This window comes from Triturus cristatus, chromosome 1_2, assembly GCF_964204655.1.
Source record: "Triturus cristatus chromosome 1_2, aTriCri1.1, whole genome shotgun sequence".
Taxonomy (NCBI): domain Eukaryota; kingdom Metazoa; phylum Chordata; class Amphibia; order Caudata; family Salamandridae; genus Triturus; species Triturus cristatus.
In genome coordinates this window covers 1,158,377,816-1,158,403,131 of record NC_140580.1, presented here as the reverse complement: position 1 = coordinate 1,158,403,131, position 25,316 = coordinate 1,158,377,816, and the positions used below count along the sequence as shown (strand labels likewise).

The 25,316-nt window shown below is 50.5% G+C and overlaps 1 protein-coding gene across 1 annotated transcript in view; it reads right to left on the bottom strand.

Moving 5' to 3' along the window:
* The window catches only part of FIBCD1 (fibrinogen C domain containing 1), an 820,840-nt gene that overhangs the window by 736,582 nt on the left and 58,942 nt on the right, over positions 1–25,316 (bottom strand). Inside the window, exon 2 of the mRNA XM_085613959.1 lies at positions 21,983–22,063. Within this exon, the coding sequence (XP_085470085.1) occupies positions 21,983–22,051 (69 nt within the window). The 5' untranslated portion in view covers positions 22,052–22,063. The remainder of the gene's footprint in view (positions 1–21,982; positions 22,064–25,316) is intronic.

The window sequence follows — 25,316 nt, the reverse complement described above, 5'->3', positions numbered from 1 at the left end:
GGCGGCCAAACAAAGGACATTGGATAAGTTTACCGGGGCGGTGGCCCAGGGACCTGGCCAAGGTGATAATGATGCAGCTATGCCTAACAATGCAGCGCAGCTAGTAGCGATTACACAGTCCCGTGAGACTCTCGAGACCAAGATTGGGGCCGTTGGTTCTAACATCGTGCTCCTTCGACAGGATCTCAGGAATGCCATGCCGTGGATTACAGAGACAGAGTCCCAAATTTCCACCGTAGAGGACACGGTGACCGATCTCCAAAAGAAAGTTTCCACCCTTGAGACACTAACGAAGGGCATGGCAATGAGGGTGGAGGACGTAGAGGTGCGTGATTGCCGCAACAATCTTCACTTTGTTGGGTTCACCGAGGGCTGCGAGGGCAGCAGTGTCGAGGATTTTCTGACTAAATGGCTGGTAGACTGGCTCCCGCCCGACAAGGTCTCCTCTTGCTTTATAATCGAGCTTGCACATCGGGCACTAATGCAGAAACCGCCGCCTGATGCACGTCCCCGACTGATTATCGCGCAGCTTCTTAATTATAAAGACCACGATACCATACTGCGACAGGCTCATCTAAAGGAGACTCTTGTGTTCGCTTCTCAGCTCATCATGATCTTTCCGGAGAACACCAGAATCGTGCAGCATCACCGGCAGTCGTTCGCCGAGGCAAAGGTGCGTCTTTGCGGCGTAAAGATCCAGTACTCTCTGCTCTTTCCAGCTCGCCTTAGAGTGATCTACCAGTCGTGAACACATTTCTTTGAAACACCTAAAGAGATGTTCCGCTGGACCGACAAAACTGTCAAACTCAAGCCACGTACTCAGCCTAGATTGGACTCTGACTCTTCCTCTGGGGGCTGTGGTCAAGATTCTCTGGGGGCGGTTGATAAGCAGCGCTGCCGTTCACGCTTCAAGAAGCGTTCCACGACCCGTAGCAAGCCTCGCCGGTGCCTGACAGAAGATCAACCGGAACCTGAAGCATCCTGATTGATGCCTCGATGAGGTCTACCCACAAACTAAAACTGTTTTGAGATGTCACTAACAATTGGGCTACCACGTTCATGTTTACCTCTGCCATAAGACACTGATATGCGCAGGGGATTGTTACAGGGGATCCATTGGCTGCATGTCGCTACCACCCCCCCGTTCGAGGTCAGCTGCACTGCATGCCATGATAGATACGTCTATGTTTCTTAGGTATTGAGGTGGGGGAGGATGGGTGGGTGGTCTCTTGGGAAGTTCATACAGTTAATACTTTTGGTTAGTCCCTTTGTATTCTGCATGTACACGATCCTAGACAGGTCATTAGCGTTTATTGCACACACCTCCTTGTGGGACTCCTATGCCAAACACATCAAGTAACAAGGCGACGTCCGGGGGTCAGGAACTCAGTATTGTTAGCTGAAATATTCGTGGTCTCCTAGATCTCCTAGATAAAATTAAGCGGGTTGGTTCTGCAGCAAGCAAAATATCCTATTCCTGCACGACACCCACTTATTGGGCACTAAGGCACCGTGCTTGCTGCGCTTAAGATTCATACAGACATTCCATTCTGGGCTTACCAGGGGCTCCCGAGGAGTGGTGATCCTTGTTCATCGCAGAATTCCGTTTGTTCACAGTAAGGTATGGTCCGACCCCCGGGGGCGATACATTGTGGTATCTGGAATGCTATATGGGGAGCTTCTTGTTCTTGGCAGTGTATACGCTCCCCCCCCCCCTCTGGCGTGGAACCTGATTGAGAGATTGACAACACTGTGGACCGAGATCCCGTCAGGATTAACAATAGTGGGAGGTGACTGGAATTATGTGCTATGCCCGACACAGGACAGGTGGCGTAGTGGTGGGAGACCGCCGATGGTTCGAGAATCTAAATTACTAGTCATGTTTCAGGGTATGGGCTGGACAGACACCCAGCGGGCATTGCACCCCACTGCGCATGAATACACATACTTTTCTGGTGCGCATGAGTCATTTTCTTGCATTGATTACTTATTCAAATCAGAAACCCATGCGCATAGATTAAAATCCGCTGAGATATTACTGCGGGGCCTTTCAGACCATTCACCGGTGTCTGTGCTGCTGGCCATTGGCCCGAGGCATTCCTCATTTCGATGGAGGCTCTCCCCTTGGCTCTTACAAGATAAGCAATACTGGCTACATATGCACATGTCTATTACTGACTACCTTTCATTCAATGCCTGGACTGTTCGTCTCCTACATCACTATGGAAGGCTATGAAGCCCACTCCCCGAGGGATCGATATCGCCTTTTGCGCTGCAAGACATCGACAGCGTCAGTAGAATACAGGCCAAAGTCCGACTAATTGATCTGGAACATAGAAGTAGGGGATCAGGGGGGAGTGCTGGGCGTAGACAGTTGCTCAGTGCCCAACAAACAAATGCTAGCGAGCTCTTGAATGAGGCTCGACTCTACTGGCTCGCGACCCGCAGCCAGATTTACCAGTGGGGCAACATGTCAAGCGCCCTGCTGCATCGCCTGTGTCAGCGGTTGATACGTCCCCAGGCCATTCCAACTATACAGGACCCAGAAGGGGCTACTCTTACAGACCCACTGCACATAGCGGCTAGCTTCGCCTCTTACTTCGCCACCCTATATACTCCCCGGGAAACCCTGTCTACTGCCACCATTTCTAAATTCATTGACGATCTCCCCCCGCAGACTCTCCCCAATACGGCATGAGAAGTCCTAGATGCCCCACTGTCGATCGAGGAGCTACAAACAGCCTTGACCGTCATGAGTTCCGGTAAAGCACCCGGTCCCAATGGTTTTTCATGCACATTTTTCAAATATAGCCAATCCCAGTTAATGGGACCATATCTTGCGGCCCTCAATGCGGCGGCTGAGGAGGGCTGCCTCCCGCAAGATTGGAGGCACGCCGAAATGGTTTTCCTAAAACCAGATCGCCCACCGGAACTTCATTCGTCCTATCATCCGATCTCACTCCTTAATGTGGAGGCCAAGCATTTGGCTAAGGTGATGGCTAATCGTCTTGTCCCATAAATTTCTGATCTTATCCATCCTGATCAGGCAGTATTCATGCGAGGCCGGGCTACACATCATAATATACGTAGAGCACATAATGCAATAGCAGCGGTGGACAAACTGGGGGAGACTGCAGCACTACTCCTTGCCGACATGGATAAGGCCTTTGACTCGATTAGCTGGGTCTATCTCTTCACCTTGGTTAGTCACTTAAACATTGGCCCTCACATGCTAGCTCTCATACGGCTCCTATATACAGATATTTTGGCGTTTGTTAGTGTAGGAAGGTGGATATCTGACTATGGTTACCCCCAAATTTTTGCCTAGTGTCTAGCTGGTTTTTCGACTTAGTTGGCCTGAGATCCTGCCATTCAGGATCTCAGCCTGGCTGTTCTCTCTTTAAAATGGACTCCATGTACCCTAGGTACATACCCAATTGGTTGGATCACCCTGTCAGCCCCTGTACCAGTGTACACTAGGTACCCAGGGCATTGGTGTACCCAAGGCCTGCCAGGGGCTGCAGCATGTATTATGCCACCCCAGGCTTGGCCTAACAATCTGACACAACTGGCTGATCACTCAGCTGGGGTAAGTTGGTGTAATCACCTCTTACTTAGGTGTAGTATACCTATACCTAACCTTAAATGGGACACCTGGTAACCTATAAGTCACTCCTATGGCAGGCCTTAACAATCCTGAAGGCAGAGTGCTTGGTTCCATGTGAGATGGTGCTCTGGCATGAGCTGAGCCTGTCTGCAGTGGTCGGAACAACTTCCTTCTACTGTTTCCAGATATCGTCATACCATATACTCTTAAGTGCATTATGAACCTCGCGGTTAAATGCTAACTTTGGTTTGGCTTTATCAAAACATGTCGAGTAAGGTGTCATACGAATTGGAATACTAACCCCTCGCCAATTCTGGCGACGGGGTTAGCATTCCACCCTTCTAGAGGGACACGACATGTACAGTACCTGAAACCCGGGTAAAATCAGACATAGCCTCAGCTCCACAAAATGGATGCTGCCACCACAGACACAAGTCTGCCCTCCTGCTGCTGGGAGTCCTTCCAGCTTGGGAGGTGTGGACAAAGGGTTTCCTGCCAGGGGAGGTGCGAGCACCACCCCAGACAGGATTTTGTGTATTGGTCAGGTAGGGCTTGAAAGAAACCAGACATGCCTGTGGCTCACAAGGAGCCTCGGGGCATATGCCAGTTCAAACCGGTCCTGGGGCACACCAGTCCCGGGCCTGGGGCGAGCTGGACAAAGGATTGGGGGTGTAACCACCCCCCTTCCTGGTCCCACCCATAGGGAGGGACCTAGCAGGTAGTCCGGCCCCTAGAATCCGCTTAAAGGTAGGAGCTGTGTCCTAAGACTTCAGACATCCTGGAATCAACTTGAAACTAAGAAGAAGACGGGAACTTCGACGCTCTGCCGCACAGAGGACTGAAGCCAATCTCCCCTGTGGTCAGGGAGTGACCACCTTGCTAACGCAAGCACCATCCAGCGAATCAACGTCTGCTTTGCCGCCGCCTCCCGCCGGAGCCCGAGCCCAGAGACTGACAAGACCTGGACCTCCAGACCTCTCACCGCCCGATCCACAGTCCCTGCAAAGAGGAGACCCGTGGAGGCACCGAGACACGTGGAGCCAGCCATCTTGGAACGACTACGACAAGCTGACAAGTGCAACAACCGAGGCTCCCTCCAAGTTGTGCTTTGGGTCCTGAGAAGCCCAACCCTCGAGCAGCATCTGCACCAAAGGTGAGCCCTCCAGCATCTCCACGATCTGCGTGGGGCCCTTCTGCATTTTGCCACTCGACGCGCCTAACCGGTTGCTGGCCCGCTGGCTAGTGGCCATCTTGGCGACGAAATCTACGACAAACACCGCTGGTCTGGTTGCTCCAGACTGGCCCTTGCTCCCCTCCAAAGGAGCCGTTCCTCTGACCTTGCTGGTCAGAACCATCAGCTTAAACTCCTTGCCTACAACAATTGCTTTTGCCAAGGCTTGTTTGCTTCGATCAAGTCGCCGACACCGCCGACAGCGAGAGCCTGCGTGGGACAGCTCGTGACTCGACTCCTGGACGTCGTCGACCTTCAGGGACCACGTGGCTGCCGAGTCAAGCTACACCTTCCTTCCTGTTTGCACCCGACATTGCCTGGTACCCACCTGGTGCCACGCTGGTCACTGGCTAGTGACTGAGAACACTGTCCCCTCTGCTTACAGGTCTTCAACATCTCCGATCCACTCTTGGATCCACTGCATCTCTTCCCGACCGACCGCCTGCAGCACTTTTGTCTACAGGCCCCACGGAACAGATAGAAGAAACCCGACGCACTTCGAGGCCTATGCACCCGCTTCCTGTGGGTGAGGTAAAGCTGGCACACCTGTGCCCAAGTGTAGTATTACATCTCTAGTGCCTGTGTTCCAAATCTTAAGTCCCTAGGTCATCCGGAAGACTCCTTTTGCAGTAACTTTGTACTTTTTACGCACCCATTGAAACCTATGGGAGCACGCGTGTGACTATTTGCTCTGCACACGCCACCCGTGGACCTCCTGGTCACTAACTGACGTTAGCTCCTTGTAGGCCCAGCGATTCTAGAGGCCCTAGGCCTTTTCCCTTTTCTGTTCGTGGTACTTATACCACTATTTTAGTATATGGTTCGAGTGGCCACCAGGGCCTATCCATATAAAGTGCAACTTCTGTGTATTCTGTGATAATCTTGTTTGACGATTTGTGCTCCTGTGCTCACAAAGAGACTAGGGGTTACTTTGATAAATAAATACATATATATTTTGAATATATATCTGTGTGGTGTCCTTTCATTGGTATAAAAGGGGGTTGCATTTGGTAAAACAGCTTGCTTAACACGCATCACGAGTTTAGCCTCAAAGACTGCTTAGCCTACGCTACCACTAGGGCAGCTAGTCCGAAAAGGTTGACTTACAACCACACCATAAGGGTTGCTTGGCATGGTACAAGGTGATCACTTTAACTAGTGAGCATCATATACCAGGCCAACTTCTCACATTGGTGAGCAGCGGTTGGATTTGAGCTTGCTGTGTTTTACCATTGTAATCTCTTGGTTACCAATTGAAAGATCACATAGGTACCTGTAGGTACATATAAAACAAGATTAGATATACATAAGTTCTACTGAACTTAGTTGTTGTAGAGCAAAGGGAGTAGCACACCCTGACTACAACTACTAGATAGGTTTAGTAGGTAAACCCAAGTGTAGGTAGATTGCAACACATCCACCCACACTTAAGAGCAATGGCTGGGGCAGAGGGGTCCACTGTACCCATCTCTGTCGAGAGTGACCCCCAGAGGGCACCATCCATCTTTGCTACCCTTAATCAGAATGAGCTCAGGCATTTGGCAACTCTTAGAGGCCTTAAACAGCCCAAGAACCCAAACTCTGCTGAGCTCAGAGAACTCTTGCAAAATGATGAGAATCAGAGAGAACTCAGGAAAGCTTCCCAGTTAGCCCCCTTAGGGTCAGGAACAGGAGGCCCCCCTTCTGAAGATGCCACAGAGGTACCCCCTTCCAATAGTCACCCCTTAGATGGGATGCCTACCACAGAGGAAGAAAGTGATGGGGATACAGATGTGAGTGGGGATGAAGGGAGAACTAGCCCAGTGCCAAGTGTTATACTTGGCCCAGCTAAACTAAGGCTATTGGGGACTGACAGTGGGTTCACCCCATTGGATCTCCCCAGTGGACTTAACACAGGGCTTGGAAGGCAAAGGAATCGCTCAGGTGACTCCAATGCTTCCCATGGCTCTAGAGGCTCTCAAGGTCACTCCAGAAGGAGACTGACCACCCCTCAGAGGAGGGAACATGAGGCCAGAATGCAGGAAGCCCAGCTGAGGATCAGGAAGCAGGAGCTAGAGGTAGCCCTGATGGAAGAAAAACTGAGGAAGGCTAGGCAACCTAGAGAGAGTGGGTCTATACCCACTGGTGGCAGCATTGTCCCTAAGGACAAAGATAGGGTCTTTGATAATAGGAACCTGTCTAAGGTTGTGCCCCCCTACAAAAGTGGGGATGACATCCACAAATGGATAACTGCTCTTGAGAGAGCCTGCAAAGTGCAGCAGGTTCCTGAAGACCAGTGGGCAGCAATCCTCTGGCTCTCCTTTGAAGGAAGAGGCAGAGACAGACTCCTCACTGTTAGAGAAGAGGATGTCAGAAACTACAGAGTCCTGAAGAGTGTTCTGGTTGATGGGTTAGGCTTAACCACTGAACAGTACAGGTTAATGTTCAGAGACACCCAAAAGACACAGACTCAGGACTGGTCTGAATATGTTGAATGTGCCACTAAGGCTTTGGAGGGTTGGTTGCTGGGAAGTAAGGTATCTGATTATACAGGATTGTACAATTTGATGATGAGAGAACAGATTTTAAGTAACTGTCAAAACCAGCTCCTCCATCAACACCTGGTAGACTCAGATTTGACCTCTCCCCAAGAATTGGGAAAGAGGGCAGATAAATGGGTCAGGACCAGGATCAGGCCTAAGAATCAGGGTGGTGACCAAAAGAAAGATACCACCAAACCTCAAGAGAAGGGAGGGGATAAGGCGAAAGAGAAATCTTCCTCAGGGCCCCAAAACTCCACACAGGGTGGTGGGTCCCAAGCTCCCTCCTCTACCACAGGTAAAAAGCCTTACTGCCATGAGTGTAAAACTCCTGGGCATTGGAAAACTGACAGCAGTTGCCCAAGGGCTACAAACAAAACTGTTCCTCCAATTACTCCTGTCACACCACCTATTACTGTCAGCAGTAATCCCCCAGGTGGTGGGAGTGCCCCCAAAAATTTGGGTGGGTTTACTTGGGGAACACAGGGGGACCCTGGCTTAGCCAATTCCCCTGCAGCAGATACTCTTGTCTGTGATGGTGGCATGGGGTTTGCCAACTTCACTGCCTGTCCCAACACTTTGGGTAGGTACAGACAAGAGCCCTACATCAATGGTACAAAAGCTGAGGCCTACAGAGACACTGGAGCTAGCATCACAATGGTGGCCCATTGGCTAGTTCCCTCTGAGCAGCTTTTGCCTGGTTTCTCCTACCAGGTGACCAACATTGATGGCAAACAGAACAGTCATCCCATGGCAGAGGTATGTCTCAGCTGGGGAGGTGTCACTGGCCCTAAAAGGGTGGCAGTGTCCCCAACCTTGCCTGTAGACTGCTTACTGGGGAATGACTTAGAACTCTCAGCTTGGGCTGGAGTTGAACAAGACACCCATTCTAAAATGGTAGGCCTTTCACAAAAGGGTAGTGGGGTTGTGCCATTCACAACCCCTGTCCAAATAGATTTCCTCCCTGGAAAGGTTGGAAGGGCAGTGGTAGCCACAGCCCAGGCACAGACAGACTTCCCTGTAGAGACTGGCAGAGCTGTGACAGTCACAGCTCAAACACAAACTGAGTGCCTCCCTGAAAAGGTTGGCAAGGCTGTAATGGTCTCAGCCTATACTCAGACTGACATAGGTGTAGTGAAGCCTGAAACTATGGATCACTCCACACAAACAGAGAGTAGTGGGGAGGAAGAAAAGTCTCCCTCTCCCCAGACATTAGGAAAACGCCAGCCTCCTCAGGGAGCTGACCTCACCTCTTGTGAAGGAACTGCCCCAGAGGTAGCCAGGCATGGCCTGGCAGAGCCTCTGATGTCAGTGGCCCCTTCCAAGGTGGGACCCAGTCTGGTGCAGGTAGCCTGCCTCTCTCTACCCTGCCTCAGTCAGCCCAGGGCTGCAGAGGTCAGGGAGGCCAGTGGACCCCAAGAGGGCCCCTGTCCACAAGAACCCCCCCATCAAAAGAATGAGGATTGCCTGGCTAGTAGCCCTAGTCAGGTGATGGGTAAAAACATTCCTGAGGGATCTCCTTTACAGGTAGTTAGGGACCTCCCCCAGAGGGATTCTGTTGGGTACAGGCAAACATGGGACCTTAGGGCCCCAGACCTGACCTGTCCCTCCAGTAAGCCCACAAAAGGGACCCAGCCTCCAGCTTTAGGTAGCCAGAGGCTGACCCTGAGAGCACAGTGCAACTCAGTTAAGGAAAGAAAGGCATCCATGGTGGAGGATGATTGGAGGAAGCTGAGGCCTCACTTTGAGGACACTCACTTCAGTACTCCATCTCAACACCAGCCTTTTACTTTGCCAAGACACACCAAAGGTAGAGATTCCCTATGGTGGAGACCCTCTGATACCCTTAGGGTGAGGGATTGCTTAGTGGACCATGAGACAGGGGGTAACCATGCCAGTGCTGGTTCCTCCTTATATGGCCACTTGGGCAATATAGGCTTACCTGGTCAAGGTCAGCCTTATCTCCCTTCGTTTGGGGGGGGGTTGTGTAGGAAGGTGGATATCTGACTATGGTTACCCCCAAATTTTTGCCTAGTGTCTAGCTGGTTTTTCGACTTAGTTGGCCTGAGATCCTGCCATTCAGGATCTCAGCCTGGCTGTTCTCTCTTTAAAATGGACTCCATGTACCCTAGGTACATACCCAATTGGTTGGATCACCCTGTCAGCCCCTGTACCAGTGTACACTAGGTACCCAGGGCATTGGTGTACCCAAGGCCTGCCAGGGGCTGCAGCATGTATTATGCCACCCCAGGCTTGGCCTAACAATCTGACACAACTGGCTGATCACTCAGCTGGGGTAAGTTGGTGTAATCACCTCTTACTTAGGTGTAGTATACCTATACCTAACCTTAAATGGGACACCTGGTAACCTATAAGTCACTCCTATGGCAGGCCTTAACAATCCTGAAGGCAGAGTGCTTGGTTCCATGTGAGATGGTGCTCTGGCATGAGCTGAGCCTGTCTGCAGTGGTCGGAACAACTTCCTTCTACTGTTTCCAGATATCGTCATACCATATACTCTTAAGTGCATTATGAACCTCGCGGTTAAATGCTAACTTTGGTTTGGCTTTATCAAAACATGTCGAGTAAGGTGTCATACGAATTGGAATACTAACCCCTCGCCAATTCTGGCGACGGGGTTAGCATTCCACCCTTCTAGAGGGACACGACATGTACAGTACCTGAAACCCGGGTAAAATCAGACATAGCCTCAGCTCCACAAAATGGATGCTGCCACCACAGACACAAGTCTGCCCTCCTGCTGCTGGGAGTCCTTCCAGCTTGGGAGGTGTGGACAAAGGGTTTCCTGCCAGGGGAGGTGCGAGCACCACCCCAGACAGGATTTTGTGTATTGGTCAGGTAGGGCTTGAAAGAAACCAGACATGCCTGTGGCTCACAAGGAGCCTCGGGGCATATGCCAGTTCAAACCGGTCCTGGGGCACACCAGTCCCGGGCCTGGGGCGAGCTGGACAAAGGATTGGGGGTGTAACCACCCCCCTTCCTGGTCCCACCCATAGGGAGGGACCTAGCAGGTAGTCCGGCCCCTAGAATCCGCTTAAAGGTAGGAGCTGTGTCCTAAGACTTCAGACATCCTGGAATCAACTTGAAACTAAGAAGAAGACGGGAACTTCGACGCTCTGCCGCACAGAGGACTGAAGCCAATCTCCCCTGTGGTCAGGGAGTGACCACCTTGCTAACGCAAGCACCATCCAGCGAATCAACGTCTGCTTTGCCGCCGCCTCCCGCCGGAGCCCGAGCCCAGAGACTGACAAGACCTGGACCTCCAGACCTCTCACCGCCCGATCCACAGTCCCTGCAAAGAGGAGACCCGTGGAGGCACCGAGACACGTGGAGCCAGCCATCTTGGAACGACTACGACAAGCTGACAAGTGCAACAACCGAGGCTCCCTCCAAGTTGTGCTTTGGGTCCTGAGAAGCCCAACCCTCGAGCAGCATCTGCACCAAAGGTGAGCCCTCCAGCATCTCCACGATCTGCGTGGGGCCCTTCTGCATTTTGCCACTCGACGCGCCTAACCGGTTGCTGGCCCGCTGGCTAGTGGCCATCTTGGCGACGAAATCTACGACAAACACCGCTGGTCTGGTTGCTCCAGACTGGCCCTTGCTCCCCTCCAAAGGAGCCGTTCCTCTGACCTTGCTGGTCAGAACCATCAGCTTAAACTCCTTGCCTACAACAATTGCTTTTGCCAAGGCTTGTTTGCTTCGATCAAGTCGCCGACACCGCCGACAGCGAGAGCCTGCGTGGGACAGCTCGTGACTCGACTCCTGGACGTCGTCGACCTTCAGGGACCACGTGGCTGCCGAGTCAAGCTACACCTTCCTTCCTGTTTGCACCCGACATTGCCTGGTACCCACCTGGTGCCACGCTGGTCACTGGCTAGTGACTGAGAACACTGTCCCCTCTGCTTACAGGTCTTCAACATCTCCGATCCACTCTTGGATCCACTGCATCTCTTCCCGACCGACCGCCTGCAGCACTTTTGTCTACAGGCCCCACGGAACAGATAGAAGAAACCCGACGCACTTCGAGGCCTATGCACCCGCTTCCTGTGGGTGAGGTAAAGCTGGCACACCTGTGCCCAAGTGTAGTATTACATCTCTAGTGCCTGTGTTCCAAATCTTAAGTCCCTAGGTCATCCGGAAGACTCCTTTTGCAGTAACTTTGTACTTTTTACGCACCCATTGAAACCTATGGGAGCACGCGTGTGACTATTTGCTCTGCACACGCCACCCGTGGACCTCCTGGTCACTAACTGACGTTAGCTCCTTGTAGGCCCAGCGATTCTAGAGGCCCTAGGCCTTTTCCCTTTTCTGTTCGTGGTACTTATACCACTATTTTAGTATATGGTTCGAGTGGCCACCAGGGCCTATCCATATAAAGTGCAACTTCTGTGTATTCTGTGATAATCTTGTTTGACGATTTGTGCTCCTGTGCTCACAAAGAGACTAGGGGTTACTTTGATAAATAAATACATATATATTTTGAATATATATCTGTGTGGTGTCCTTTCATTGGTATAAAAGGGGGTTGCATTTGGTAAAACAGCTGGCTTAACACGCATCACGAGTTTAGCCTCAAAGACTGCTTAGCCTACGCTACCACTAGGGCAGCTAGTCCGAAAAGGTTGACTTACAACCACACCATAAGGGTTGCTTGGCATGGTACAAGGTGATCACTTTAACTAGTGAGCATCATATACCAGGCCAACTTCTCACAGTTAGGATTGCAGACTCCATCTCGTGCCGCTTTGCCATAGCACGGGGCACTCACCAGGGCTGTCCCCTTTTTTCCGTACTTGTTTGCCTTGGCCATGGAGTCGCTGGCGGCGTGGGTGAGGATTGACGCCCAGATCCGTGGCTTAGAATTGTCGCAAGAGGTCTCTGACCGCATCACAATATACGCGGACAATGTCTTGTTCTTTCTTACTCGACCCGATAGGACAGGCCCATGCCTTCTCAGGATTATGCAGATATTCAGAGAGAACTCAGGCCTATACATGAACAGAAGTAAATCGTGTCTGTGGCCCCTGCGTGGGGGAGACCAGCTGGGCATATGGTCCCGAGAGGTCACCTTGGTTTCTGATGGTTTTAAATATTTGGGGGTGTTTTTATCCACATCTCAAACTATTTCATGGGAAAGAAATTTGGCCCCCCCAATGGGGGTAGATGGATGATCAGGTCTGTGTGTGGTCTCACTTGGCGCTTTCTTTATTTGGTAGGTCAGCCATATTCAAAATGGTATCCTTGCCCTGCCTACTCTATCAGCTTCAAAACCACCCCTATTATATACTGCTGACCTGGTTCGGGCAACTTAAAGCGATCCTTGCTTGTTTTCTTTGGGGAGGAGGAGCAGCGCACGTAGCATTGAGAACTTGTTTTTGATCCACCTATTGTGGAGGCATTGCCACCCCAGATGTTCAGGCCTACCATGCAGCCTTGCATATACTAGTCCTTAACAACTGGTGGTATGGCGACCGGAGGGACCCAGCATACACGGTGGAGCGCTGGCTGATGGGGGCTGTGTCGATACACCGGTTCTTATATTCTAGCCCGCTTCTTAACGTGCTGCCCTGCGACCGGGACGGTCTTTGGGGTATAGAAACGAGTGCTGCGTAAGATGGGCTGGTGGGGTAAACTGACAAAGGAAACCCCCCTGTAGAACAATGGTCAGCTGCCACAGGGGATGCAGCTATCGGGGTTTCGGGGCTGGGGGGCCATTGGTATAGACACACTGGGTGCAGTTCTACATGGAGAGAGTTTGAAGTCTTTTCAGCAACTTCGGACAGAATTTAATATGCCCCACACACAATTTTACAGGTACCTCCAATTACGACACGCCCTCGCTCCGTATCTGGTGCAACAAGATGCCATACCTGAATTCAACCCTGTTGAGGCCAAGGTTTTTATGGGAGACTTGGGGGATCACAAAATTACTAAGATCTATCGTACACTTATAAATAACACCCCTACTACACTACACAACACACGGGAGGCCTGGCAGCTGGACCTGGGTCCCCTCGACGATGGTTTCTGGGTAGAGGCGCTCGAGTCCCCGCGTGGCGCAGCAAAGGCCGCCTGCTTGCGGTTGATCCAATTCAAATACCTGCATTGGGTATATTTCACCAGATAGAGGTTGTGGCGGGCTGGGCTGATCGCGTCATCCAGGTGCCTGTGTTGTGAGGTGGCTAAAGGTAACTTCTTTCACACAATATGGCAGTGTACGTCCCTGTCGCGGTTTTGGAGAGGGGTGGCAGCATGCCTCTCGAAGGTCCTGGGTTGGGATATTCAACTCTCGCCACGATTGTTTCTGCTTCATATAGCCAAGGGATTGGGTCGCAATAGATATAAGGGACACTTGTTGTTTCTAGGCCTTACGCTGGCTAAGCGCGAAATCACAAAGGTGTGGAAGAGTGAGGCTCCGACATCGTTTGCAACCTGGAAGAAAGGCCTCGACTTTTGCATGGGCCTGGAGATCCCAGTCTTTACAGCGAGAGGGTGCCCCCAGTAACACTATAAGATATGGAAGCGGTGGGTGGATTACAGGGTATTAGATCTAGAACCTCCCCCCTCTGTCTCTGCTGCCTAAGAGCTGTTGGGTTGTCTGTGCTGTGCTGCAACAGAGATGTGGGCTCAACCTACATATGTACCGAATTGCTTCAACCTGCATGTTCTAGGTCGCTGGTTGCTTATATTTTAGCAATATTGTTACGGCACTATCGTTTGTTCCGAGTTCTTTTCTAATGTGTTTATTGCATCAACACAGTTATGTTATTATTGAAAATGTTGAAATCAATGCTGCTTGTCATTATATACTGCTGGCACTCTAGGTGACGCCGAAATTGTATCGGCTTTCAACAATAAAATTGAGTTGTGAAAAAAAAATGCACACATTTGCTCTGCACTGACAGGCCTGTGACAGGTTTAGAGAGCTACTTAAGTACGTGGCACAATCAGTGCTGCCGGCCCACTAGCAGCATTCAATGTACAGGCCCAGGACACATGCAATGCACTTTTCTAAGGACTTATAAGTACATTAAGTACGCCAATTGGTTATAATCCAATGTTACCATGTTTTGGGCAGAGACACACGTCCTTTAGCACTGGTTAGCAGTGATCACGTGTGCAGAGTCCTAAGGCCAACAAAAAACAAAGTCAGCAAAAACAGGAGGTCTGAAGGCAAAAAGGGAGGAACCACCCAAGGACGCCAGGTCGAACACGTATTGCTTCAACCTGCATGTTCTAGGTCGCTGGTTGCTTATATTTTAGCAATATTGTTACGGCACTATCGTTTGTTCCGAGTTCTTTTCTAATGTGTTTATTGCATCAACACAGTTATGTTATTATTGAAAATGTTGAAATCAATGCTGCTTGTCATTATATACTGCTGGCACTCTAGGTGACGCCGAAATTGTATCGGCTTTCAACAATAAAATTGAGTTGTGAAAAAAAAATGCACACATTTGCTCTGCACTGACAGGCCTGTGACAGGTTTAGAGAGCTACTTAAGTACGTGGCACAATCAGTGCTGCCGGCCCACTAGCAGCATTCAATGTACAGGCCCAGGACACATGCAATGCACTTTTCTAAGGACTTATAAGTACATTAAGTACGCCAATTGGTTATAATCCAATGTTACCATGTTTTGGGCAGAGACACACGTCCTTTAGCACTGGTTAGCAGTGATCACGTGTGCAGAGTCCTAAGGCCAACAAAAAACAAAGTCAGCAAAAACAGGAGGTCTGAAGGCAAAAAGGGAGGAACCACCCAAGGACGCCAGGTCGAACACGTATTTTATGTGCACTAAATTTGGGGTCTGCTTGCACCAGGTTTCAGAAACCGGTACCTGTGTATCTGCCAGAACTTTAGGAGGAGTTAAAATACATGATATTTCGCACTTTTTTGCCCAAAGGTGTCCATGAGTGATGAGGGACGGCAGGCCTTGGCTCTTTACCTGAACCACAGGTGCCTGGACATGCAGCGTGGGGTTTATTGTAATCCTGGGGTGGCCTCCTCCACGGCTTCATGCCCTCTGTTTATGTGAAGGGCATCGCCAGTGTCCACACAGAACCGTGGAGGCTTCCAGAAGTCCCTGGTGCAGGACCCCCATCCTTCCCTTCACCTCCACCTCAGTGGTCAGACTCTATTGCGAGCATCTTAACCTAGAAAGCGCTAGTCAGGCTGGTGAACCTTCAACTTCACCGCCCGAGGCAGAGGAGGAAATGACGTCTGCACCCACAGAGGTCCCGCCTCCGCCCTGTCCACTCAAAGCCCTCCGCATGAGGCTTTTGATACAATTGCCCAAAGGAGGGCGGACAGGCCTTCCATAAGGGGGTCGCATGCCGGAGCATCAAGGGTAAAGTATACATAGGTACGTGTAGGTTTACCATTCCTAACTCCACCGCTGCTCACCGTGAAGGACTATTGATGACCTGTTTTAGAGTTTGCAGTACACTGTCCTCCGAGCTCTTGACCCACCCATTCTTTTAATCGGGTGGACCACCAGGATTGTGTTGGCAAAGTAACCTTCCTCCGATGGGCCGAGGGATTACGGGCGTCTTTGGGAGCCAGCTGACCCTCAGACCCATTTGGAGATGTATTCTGATGGCTTTGTTTTTACTGTTCGTCACCGACAGTAATAAAAACATTAAAAACAAAAAAAACCTCCCATGGTGTGGGGCCATTAGTTTCAACTTTCCCACAAAACAAACTCACACATTGGGTGTCAGTTTTTGGAAAAGTAAAATCTTTAAACGTTTGATGTAAGCATCCGTCACCAATGACGGAGGCACGTCAAACCTAAGCATCCGTCACCAATGACGGAGACACATCAAACGTTTGAAGTGCCCTGATGGCGGTTCGTTCAAACTCACAGAGGTCACTGCTGGGTGGGCACCACATCTGGTGGGCAGAGCCAGGCAGGGTGGCGCGAGTACAGCCCTCTGCCACTCTGAAGGCCTTCAGTCATCCATCGGGCCTAAGGTAGGCACATTGTTGTGTCTGTCATTTATTATTATTAGTTATTTTCATGTAAGTATTCCATAGTTTACATCATTGATGACATATGGAATTCCGAGGTGTCATCAATGGTCAGTTGGAGACTTCCAGCCGTGAGCAGCTGTTCCTGTGTATGCTGTGTTGGCCTTTACTCTGTAATACTCAATAAATTCCTCTTCAACTACTATGTTCCAGAAGATCCTTTACTTAACACACATGTATTGGGATACACGCACAGTGTTACCTACATCTGCTAACTTGTGCATAGAACGCGGCACATTCTGCAGAATGATTCCTCAACACCCCGAAGCCCTGCGTGTTTAGGAGACAAATTGAACAAGCGTCGAAACATGATGTGCAGAAAGTTAGTCAGTTTCCCTTGGCCTTTTCATAACATCACTACCTTTAAAAAAATATATTATTATTTTAAACAGAACAACATTTATGTCCACAACAGGATCTTAGCAAACGTCATCATTGCAGGTGAGCACAGAGTTCAAAGGGCATGTAAGGAGGGAACATATCTGCAGTGAGGAGTCATTTCAACAAGGCCAGTTTTGGGACTCTCCTCACGTTCTGCCGTTTTTAATTACAATTTCCAAAAGCAGAGAGGCGGATATATTGTTAATTAAAATTAATCTTTTGAGGAGGGCTACAGAACAATCTAAAACGGCATAAAATGCCCTGTTTCCCACTCGTGGTTAACGCTCCGGATTTCAACCGGTTGAGGGGCTAACAGAGTGAGAGGGCCCGGAGGGAAACGCTTTATTATTCATGGAAATGTATGGGGGAAGACATCTCTGCTGAAACAATACTGGCTGATGCAAGCCTGAGGACTCTAGACACTGACGAAACAAGCATTGGGAACGCGAGTAAACCGCGCGCGCCGCACTGGGAAATGGGCCACCTTTTTTTATTATACTTTGGAAGCGTCTGGATAGAAATGAAACGATTTAAAGGAAAACAGCAAGCATGCCACTGTCTACATGTGATAGGACCCAGCCATATGCAAATCAGTCTTGAACCTGCTCCTCATGGGGACAGTCCACCCCGAACTGCCAAGCCAGGTCCTCCCTGGACTAAAAACAAGCACCATGGGACCGGTTTTTGGGTTTCACCCCTCATACGCCAGGCTAGCTTGAATCCAGTGGCACAGTGAGCCCGGGACCAACGTCTGAGCATACCTGGTGCCCTTAGGGCAAGAACGCAAAAGACACACAGATGATGGATGGAATGTGGAACAAATCAAACGTTCACCCCCAGTCAAGAGATCTGGGTTGAATCCATCATCGTTCTTTAGCTCACTTCGCCACCTCAGTTTTGACCCAGCCATGTGCAAATCAGTCTTGACCCTGTGCCTCATGGGAACAGTCCAGCCAGAACTGTCAAGCAAGGTGCAGAAACAATCACCATGGGGCTGGTTTCAGGCTATAACCCCTCATCAGCCAGGCTAGCTTGAATCCAGTGGTGCAGTGACCAAGGGACCCACATCTGGGCATACCCTTAGCCACTTAGGGCACACATAGCAACATCACAAAATAAAATGATGGACGAAGTGTTGAAACTTTTCAAACATTCCCCCCCCTCACAGATCAGTGTCGCCCAAGTGACCAGTCTCTTGACTGGGAGTGAGTGGTTGAAAAGTTTCAGCACTCCATTTATCATCTTGTTCTGTTTGCTATGTTCACCCTAAGTGGCCAACGGTATGCCCAGATGTGGGTCCCGTGCTCACTATGCCTCTGGATTCAAGCTAGCCTGGCTGATGAGGGGTAATACCCGAAACCGGTCTTGGGTTTCTTGTGTTACGGTTCAGAGTGGACCTGGCCTGGAAGTTCGGGCTGGACTTTTCCCATGAGGGGCAGGGTCATAACTGATTTACATATGGCTGGGTCCAAACTGGGGTGGCGTGGTGAGCAAAAAAACAATGGACTAAACCCAGATCTCTTGACTGGGGATGAGTGGTTGAAAAGTTTCAACAATCCGTTCATCATCTTGTGCTGTTTGTTATGGAAGTTCTGACACAGGCAGTAGTCGTGTCTTATTCCTTGTGAGAAGCATATATTAAAGCCAATATGCTTTTACGGGTGCATTGTTACTGAACTTTGTTTAAGCTTAAAGACAGGTGCTTTGTTATAATGAGTTTTCACAGATCAACATTGTAGACAAGGGGCTCGGCGTTGGTTACACCCTCTGACATACCCTGGACGTAGATTTGCAAGATTCCATATTGGCCCTTCTTTGGAAGGGTTGTCAATTTGTTTTCCAAATGCGATTTTGAAGATCTCTGTAACTTTGCCTGTAATACGTCACTGTGTGAACATTCATTTGTTTGTCGCACCTTGCCTGTTAGCTTTATCTGTATGCTAGGCTCCTGCAATCAAATATATTCCTGGAAACACTACTTACCTGCACTTACATAGGAATAGTGGCTTTCAGTCAGCCAGTGTTCCGCCTCTGGTCTGTTCTAGTGCCATCCACACTCTGCTCATGACAGCACGAGGCACAGGATGATAGGTAAGCCTACTTTATCCATTAGCTGTATTGTTCTGCGGGAAAAGCCATTTTACCTGATCGCATATGACCATCTGTCTGATAGTTCGATCACTTCAATCCTGCGGCCAGTGGCCAGGTCTTTAGCTTTACATTTCCCTCCTTTACAGGTCCAGGTTCATTTCTTGTCTACTCTTCTTACATTTTGTTTGTTTTATTTAGAGCAACCAGCAGCTTTCCAGACAATGCTACCAGACCACTAGAGTTCCGCTAATTTCATGTGCAATGGGCAGTAGCCCACGTGGCCATGTCTTCTAAACCAGATGGATGTCTTCAAAAGCTGCTGTCAATATACCATTTCAAGAAGGCTGACACTCTTAGAAACAACATGTAGACCATTTTGGATTGGATACAGTGATACACTTTATTCAATACCATTGTCTCTCACCACACGCTAATACGCAGACTCCATGACTCCGGGATCCAGGACAAGGCCCTCGACTGGATCCGCTCCTTCCTCTCCAACAGAACGCAGCGGGTCAGACTCGCCCCTTTCCTCTCGGACCCTACTCCAACCACCTGCGGAGTCCCCCATGAGGTCCTCCCTCAGCCCTACGCTCTCCAACGTCTACATGACTCCACTCGCCCCCATTGTCAGAACCTATAGACTCAAAATTGTGTCATACGCAGACGACACCCTACTCATCCTCTCCCTATCCAACGAACCCAATACCACCAGACACAACTTTCAAGAAGGCATGGAAGCCGTCGCCAAATCGATGAAAAACAGCTGCCTACAACTAAACACTAACAAAACAGAAGTACTCATCATGGGCCCAAACCCCGACGCCTGGAACGACACCTGGTGACCCCCCGCCCTCGGAAACCCGCCCACCCCCACGGACCACGCACGCAACCTGGGAATCATCCTGATCTCCGAGCTAAAAATGGAAGGCCAGATCAACTCCATCTCGTTCTCCTGCTTCCACACCCTCCGCCTCCTACGTAAGACCTTCAAATGGATCCCCCTCGAACACAGAAAGACCGTCACTCACGCCCTGGTCACCAGCAGACTTGACTACGGCAACGCACTCTATGCCGGAATAAACAAAAACCTCACCCGCAAGCTACAGAACATCCAGAAATCCGCCGCAAGACTGGTCCTCGACCTGCCAAGACACTGCCACATCTCCCAGCACCTGCGCACACTCCACTGGCTCACCATCGAGGCTAGAGTCACCTTCAAGATGCTCTCCCATGCACACAAGGCCCTCCACAACACCGGACCAGCATACCTGAACAGCCGACTCAAATTCCACGCACCCCAAAGGACCCTAGGATCAGCCCAGCTCTCCAACGCCGCGGTCCCCCGCACCAGAAAGACCAGATCAAGAGGCCGCTCCTTCTCCTTCCTCGCGGCCAGAGCCTGGAACGCCCTTCCGCTCCACCTCAGACAGACAACATCGCTCCCCATCTTCGCAAGAAACCTCAAAATCTGGCTCTTTGACAGACCCCCTCCTTGATGGACTGGAACCTGCACCCCCCTCCCACCCCCAGCACCTTGAGATCCATACGGGTGAGTAGTCGCGCTCAACAAACACCTGATTGATTAATTGACCATTCCAAGATGGCCATCCAGTGTGAAATTTCCTTGGCAGCAATCTTGGAATGGTATTTTGCATAGTTTATTATTTATTTACCATTCCAAGATGGCCCAGAAATTACTTGTAAGCATAGAGGCTATAATGAAACTTTAAAACAAAGACACAGTGGGAACAGTACCAGTTCAACAAAGTGTCCTGGCTCCAAATTTACATTTTACTAATTTTTTATTGCAAGCACATACCTATCATGTTCATGAGACCGCATTTTCTCTTTTTCTTGATTGCATTCTTATGATTTATCCTGCATATGCTTGTTGAGTTTGTATGCCTGTGTTCTTGTGGTGGTAACAGGGTGAGTAAAAGGCTGAAGCGCTCGATGGATGTAAAAAGAGAACTTTAATGGCATTGCTCAGAATGGAAATGGCGCAAGTGCCTCTGCCCTCCCCACTTGTCTAATCACTATGGGCCCGATTCACAGAACTAACTTAAGACAAAATCCTAAACTTACTACCATTTTGGTATTCACAGAAGGCACTTACTCATTTCGGTATTCACAGAAGTTAGGAGTCCTAACTTTAGGACTCCTAAATGCCTTCTGTGAATACCGAAAGTCTTAAAATTAGGATTTTTCTCAGTTTAGGAGTAGTAAAGTTAGGACTAGGAGGTCTAAAGTTAGTAGTCCTAACTTTACTACTAAACTGAGAAAAATCCTAACTTTCAGACTTTCGGTATTCACAGAAAGCATTTAGGAGTCCTAAAGTTAGGACTCCTAACTTCTGTGAATACCGAAATGAGTAAGTGCCTTCTGTGAATACCGAAATGGTAGTAAGTTTAGGATTTTGTCTTCAGTTAATTCTGTGAATCGGGCCCTAACACTGGGCTTTCACGAAGCCGAATGCTACCCACCTGCAAAGTGCTGCAATGCCTTGTTAGGGGTAGCAAGCACTACATAAATACCCATACAACACCATGGGTGCAAGGGTGAGTTGCAGAATGAATGTGTGATGAGCTGAGTGCTTAGACTCACCAGTGAGTGAAGAGACCAGCGCTTTTGACTTTGCCAGTGCTTGATCATCCGGTGAGGCATTCCTTCCTTGGATGCAGACAGAGACATATGGTGAGTAGGACCACCCCCCGGGGAGAGGAGTGTCCTCCCGCTCCACTAATAAGTGTCTCCCTGTCCCTGGGTCACCCTAGGGCCCCGTGTCCCTACAGACTGCGTGCTCCAGTGAGGAGGACCACCCCCTGGGGAGAGGAGTGAGCTCCCGCTTCACTAATAAGCGTCTCCCTGTCCCTGGGTCACCCCATGTCCCTACGGACTGCGTGCTCCCGTCCTGGGCTCCACTGGACCCACCAATGATTTCAGATGTATCCGTTCCGACCGATGCACCGGAAATGAACCAGCGCTACACGTCACAAAAGACAATAGATTGTGGCAGGAAAGGTGATGGCTGGTGTCTCTGATGACGTGGCCTCCCTGGACAGCTTTACCCTCCCCCACCTGCTGGCCAACTCTCACCTGTGACTTCTGCTGCACGTCCTCGAGCTGAGATGACCCCGCCATGGCCTTCCATCGGTCATTCACCATCTCCAGGAGCCGCTGAAAGGGGAAACAGAGCAGAGTCAGCCCCGGGGTCTCTTCCACGTGCGTCTCACGCGCGCTGGCGGCCGCGGGAGAAGTGCGCTCAAGCAGCCCCCGACATGCCCGACCCATGGCTCGCAGCAACGTTCACAGCTTCAGCCATTAGCGCTTTGCATTCTGGGACTTCACTTTTCTGTATTGAACGTATAGCTTTAAATACATATCTAAGGATACAACAAGGCTCTGGCTAAACTACCAGGACTGGCAGAAGGTGTCACGCATGACTGAGGGTGAGTTTACTGCGATGCCATCCTGAGCCATACACGTAGTAAGGCCCAGTGATCGTCTCTCACTGCGACCCTCCTCCATTCAGAGCCCTGGACCAACTCACAAGTGATGACAAGAGTCCTTGTTACTCGGGGTTTAAGTGGGCCGGGTCCTGCCGGTGCTCAGCACTGGCAGTTCTAAAACGCAGGGGCTGTGACAGGTCCCTACCGGGCTCTCCATATTTGCCCTCAGGCTGAAAAATAATCTGCCCCAGTGCCACCCTTCACTGCCTTTGATGTAACTTCAAAGAGACTTGTTACAGCCTCATCGTTTCAAAACTCAAGCCTTTTCAATGTTATTTACAACGAGAGTGCCTGCACTTCTCGGCACTTGTGCAATACATTTAATAGGAGAGTACCTGCACTTCTCGGCATTGTGCAATACATTTAATAGGAGAGTACCTGCACTTCTCGGCATTGTGCAATACATTTAATAGGAGAGTACCTGCACTTCTGAGTAGCAAACCGGTCCGCCGCAGCCTGTGCAGGTAAGACCAGTGGGGCCGGCTGGGGGGGATTTCGACAGACAGTGATGAGGTAAAATAAATAATGAATTTTTGCTCCTCATCATCTGTCAAAATCCCCCCCAGCCTGCCTCACCGCCCCACCGCTCTTACCTGCGCGGGCCGCGGCTGACACTGGTACTCTAAAGAGTACCTGCACTTCTATATTTCCATTTAAAGCACTGAACGAAGCCATAGTTGCTGCTTATTAATTTTATGCAACTAACAACCATTGAAAAAGCCAATAGTCCTGACTTGTTGTAGGTGTGATGTTACCTGCTGTATTATATATCTGGAGGCAGTGACAGAAGCAGCAACATACCAGCCGGCGGCACACTATGCCAAGCACAGGTTTTTAGCTTACCGTTTTTAAGCCACGCCCTTAATCACATAAGCCACGCCCCTTTGAGAGACCCCCCCCCACTTTTCTGATCACACTTAAAGCCCAGTTGATACTCTTCAAAATACCAAGATGGCAGGGTTATAAACATTTCATGTGTGCAGCACTCAAGAACCGCAGCACTCAAGAACCGCAGCACTCAAGAACCGCAGCACTCAAGAACAGATGTTTGTTGTTACCTAACACAATGGCACTCATTTTATCGACCTCAGAAGGATAAGTTTAGCGGCCCGCTGGGATTTGAACCTGTGACCACGAAGTCAAACACAGACCCCTACAGTGGATGCGTTAGTCCACTGAGCCACCAGAGTCAGTGGCATCTACAGACGGCCTTAAGGGATTAATTACAGAGACACTGGCTGGCCTCAGACCCCTGGGAATGCAAGCTCTCAGTCCTGGGCCTTCCTTTGACAAGGCTGCACACGCTTGGCTTGAACAAACGAGGGTGAAATGTCAGATCACACCGGCTCGTGAGAGGACAACCAGGGACTGGAATGGTGATGCCACAATGACACAGAGCCATCTGATCAAGGTGCCCATCACAGACTGCACCCTTAATGGGAAACACAGGTGAACGAGTGACTGTCCTCAGCTCTTAAGATAGCAGACTGACATCTGTCAAAAGCCCAGTAGATAATCAGTCCCACAGCCAGGTGAATGCCCCCCCCAGCCTTGTGAATAGCCCTAACTAACCTGGTGAATGTCCCCTGAGCCTCGTGAAGGGCCAGTAACAGCCTGGTGAAAGGTCAGTACCAGCCTGGTGAATGGCCAGTACCAGACTGGTGAAGCGTCAGTGCCAGCCTGGTGATGGTGAATGGCCAGTACCGGCCTGGTGAAGGTGAGTGGCCATTACCAGCCTGGTGAAGGGCCAGTTCCAGCCTGGTGAAGGGGCAGTACCAGCTTGGTGAAGGGCCAGTACCAGCTTGGTGAAGGGCCAGTGCCAGCCTGGTGAAGGGCCAGTTCCAGCCCGATAAAGGGCCAGTGCCAGCCTGGTGAAGGGACAGTACCAGCCTGGTGAAGGGCAAGTGCCAGCCTGGTGATGGTGAAGGGCCAGTTCCAACCTGGTGAAGGGCTAATACCAGCCTTTTGAAGGTGAATGGCCAGTACCAGCCTGGTGAAGGGCCAGTTTAAGCCTGGTGAAGGGCCAGTACCAGCATGGTGAAGGGCCAGTGCCGGCCTGGTGAAGGTAAATGGCCAGTACCAGCCTTGTGAAGAGACAGTACCAGCCTGGTGAAGGGCCAGTACCAGCCAGGTGAAGGGACAGTACCAGCCTGGTGAAGGTGAATGGCCAGTTCCAGCCTGGTGAAGGGCCAGTACCAGCCTGGTGAAGGGCCAGTACCAGCCTGGTGAAGGGACAGTACCAGCCTGGTGAAGTTGAATGGCCAGTTCCAGCCTGGTGAATGGCCAGTACCAGCCTGGTGAAGGTGAATGACCAGTACCAGCCTGGTGAAGGGACAGTACCAGCCTGGTGAAGTTGAATGGCCAGTTCCAGCCTGATGAAGGTGAATGGCCAGTTCCAGCCTGGTGAATGGCCAGTACCAGCCTGGTGAAGTTGAATGGCCAGTTCCAGCCTGGTGAATGGCCAGTACCAGCCTGGTGAAGGTGAATGACCAGTACCAGCCTGGTGAAGGGCCAGTACCAGCCTGGTGAAGGGCCAGTACCTGCCTGGTGAAGGTGAAGGGCCAGTACCTGCCTGGTGAAGGGCAGTACCAGCACTCTGAATTAGGAACTCGCAGAGGGGGGCTGTGTAACGGGCAGCAGTGAAGGTCCCAGCGTGCCCTGGTGAGCCCTGGAGTACAGGAGTACTGGGTACTGTTACACAGAGTATGCGCTGGTCCCCAGCTGCTCACCTCAAGTTAGGGGCGATACTACAGGGCGGCAGGCGGCTGAGGTCTGGGCCCCTGAAGCAATCACTCCTGCTTCCCTCAGTTACCGTTCTTCACTTCCTGATCACTCTCACGGTCAGAGGCCAGGCTGCCCCCAGAAACAATCAATGCAATGTGGCTGGCCTCCCTTCAACACTCAGTCATGAAGATGTTAAT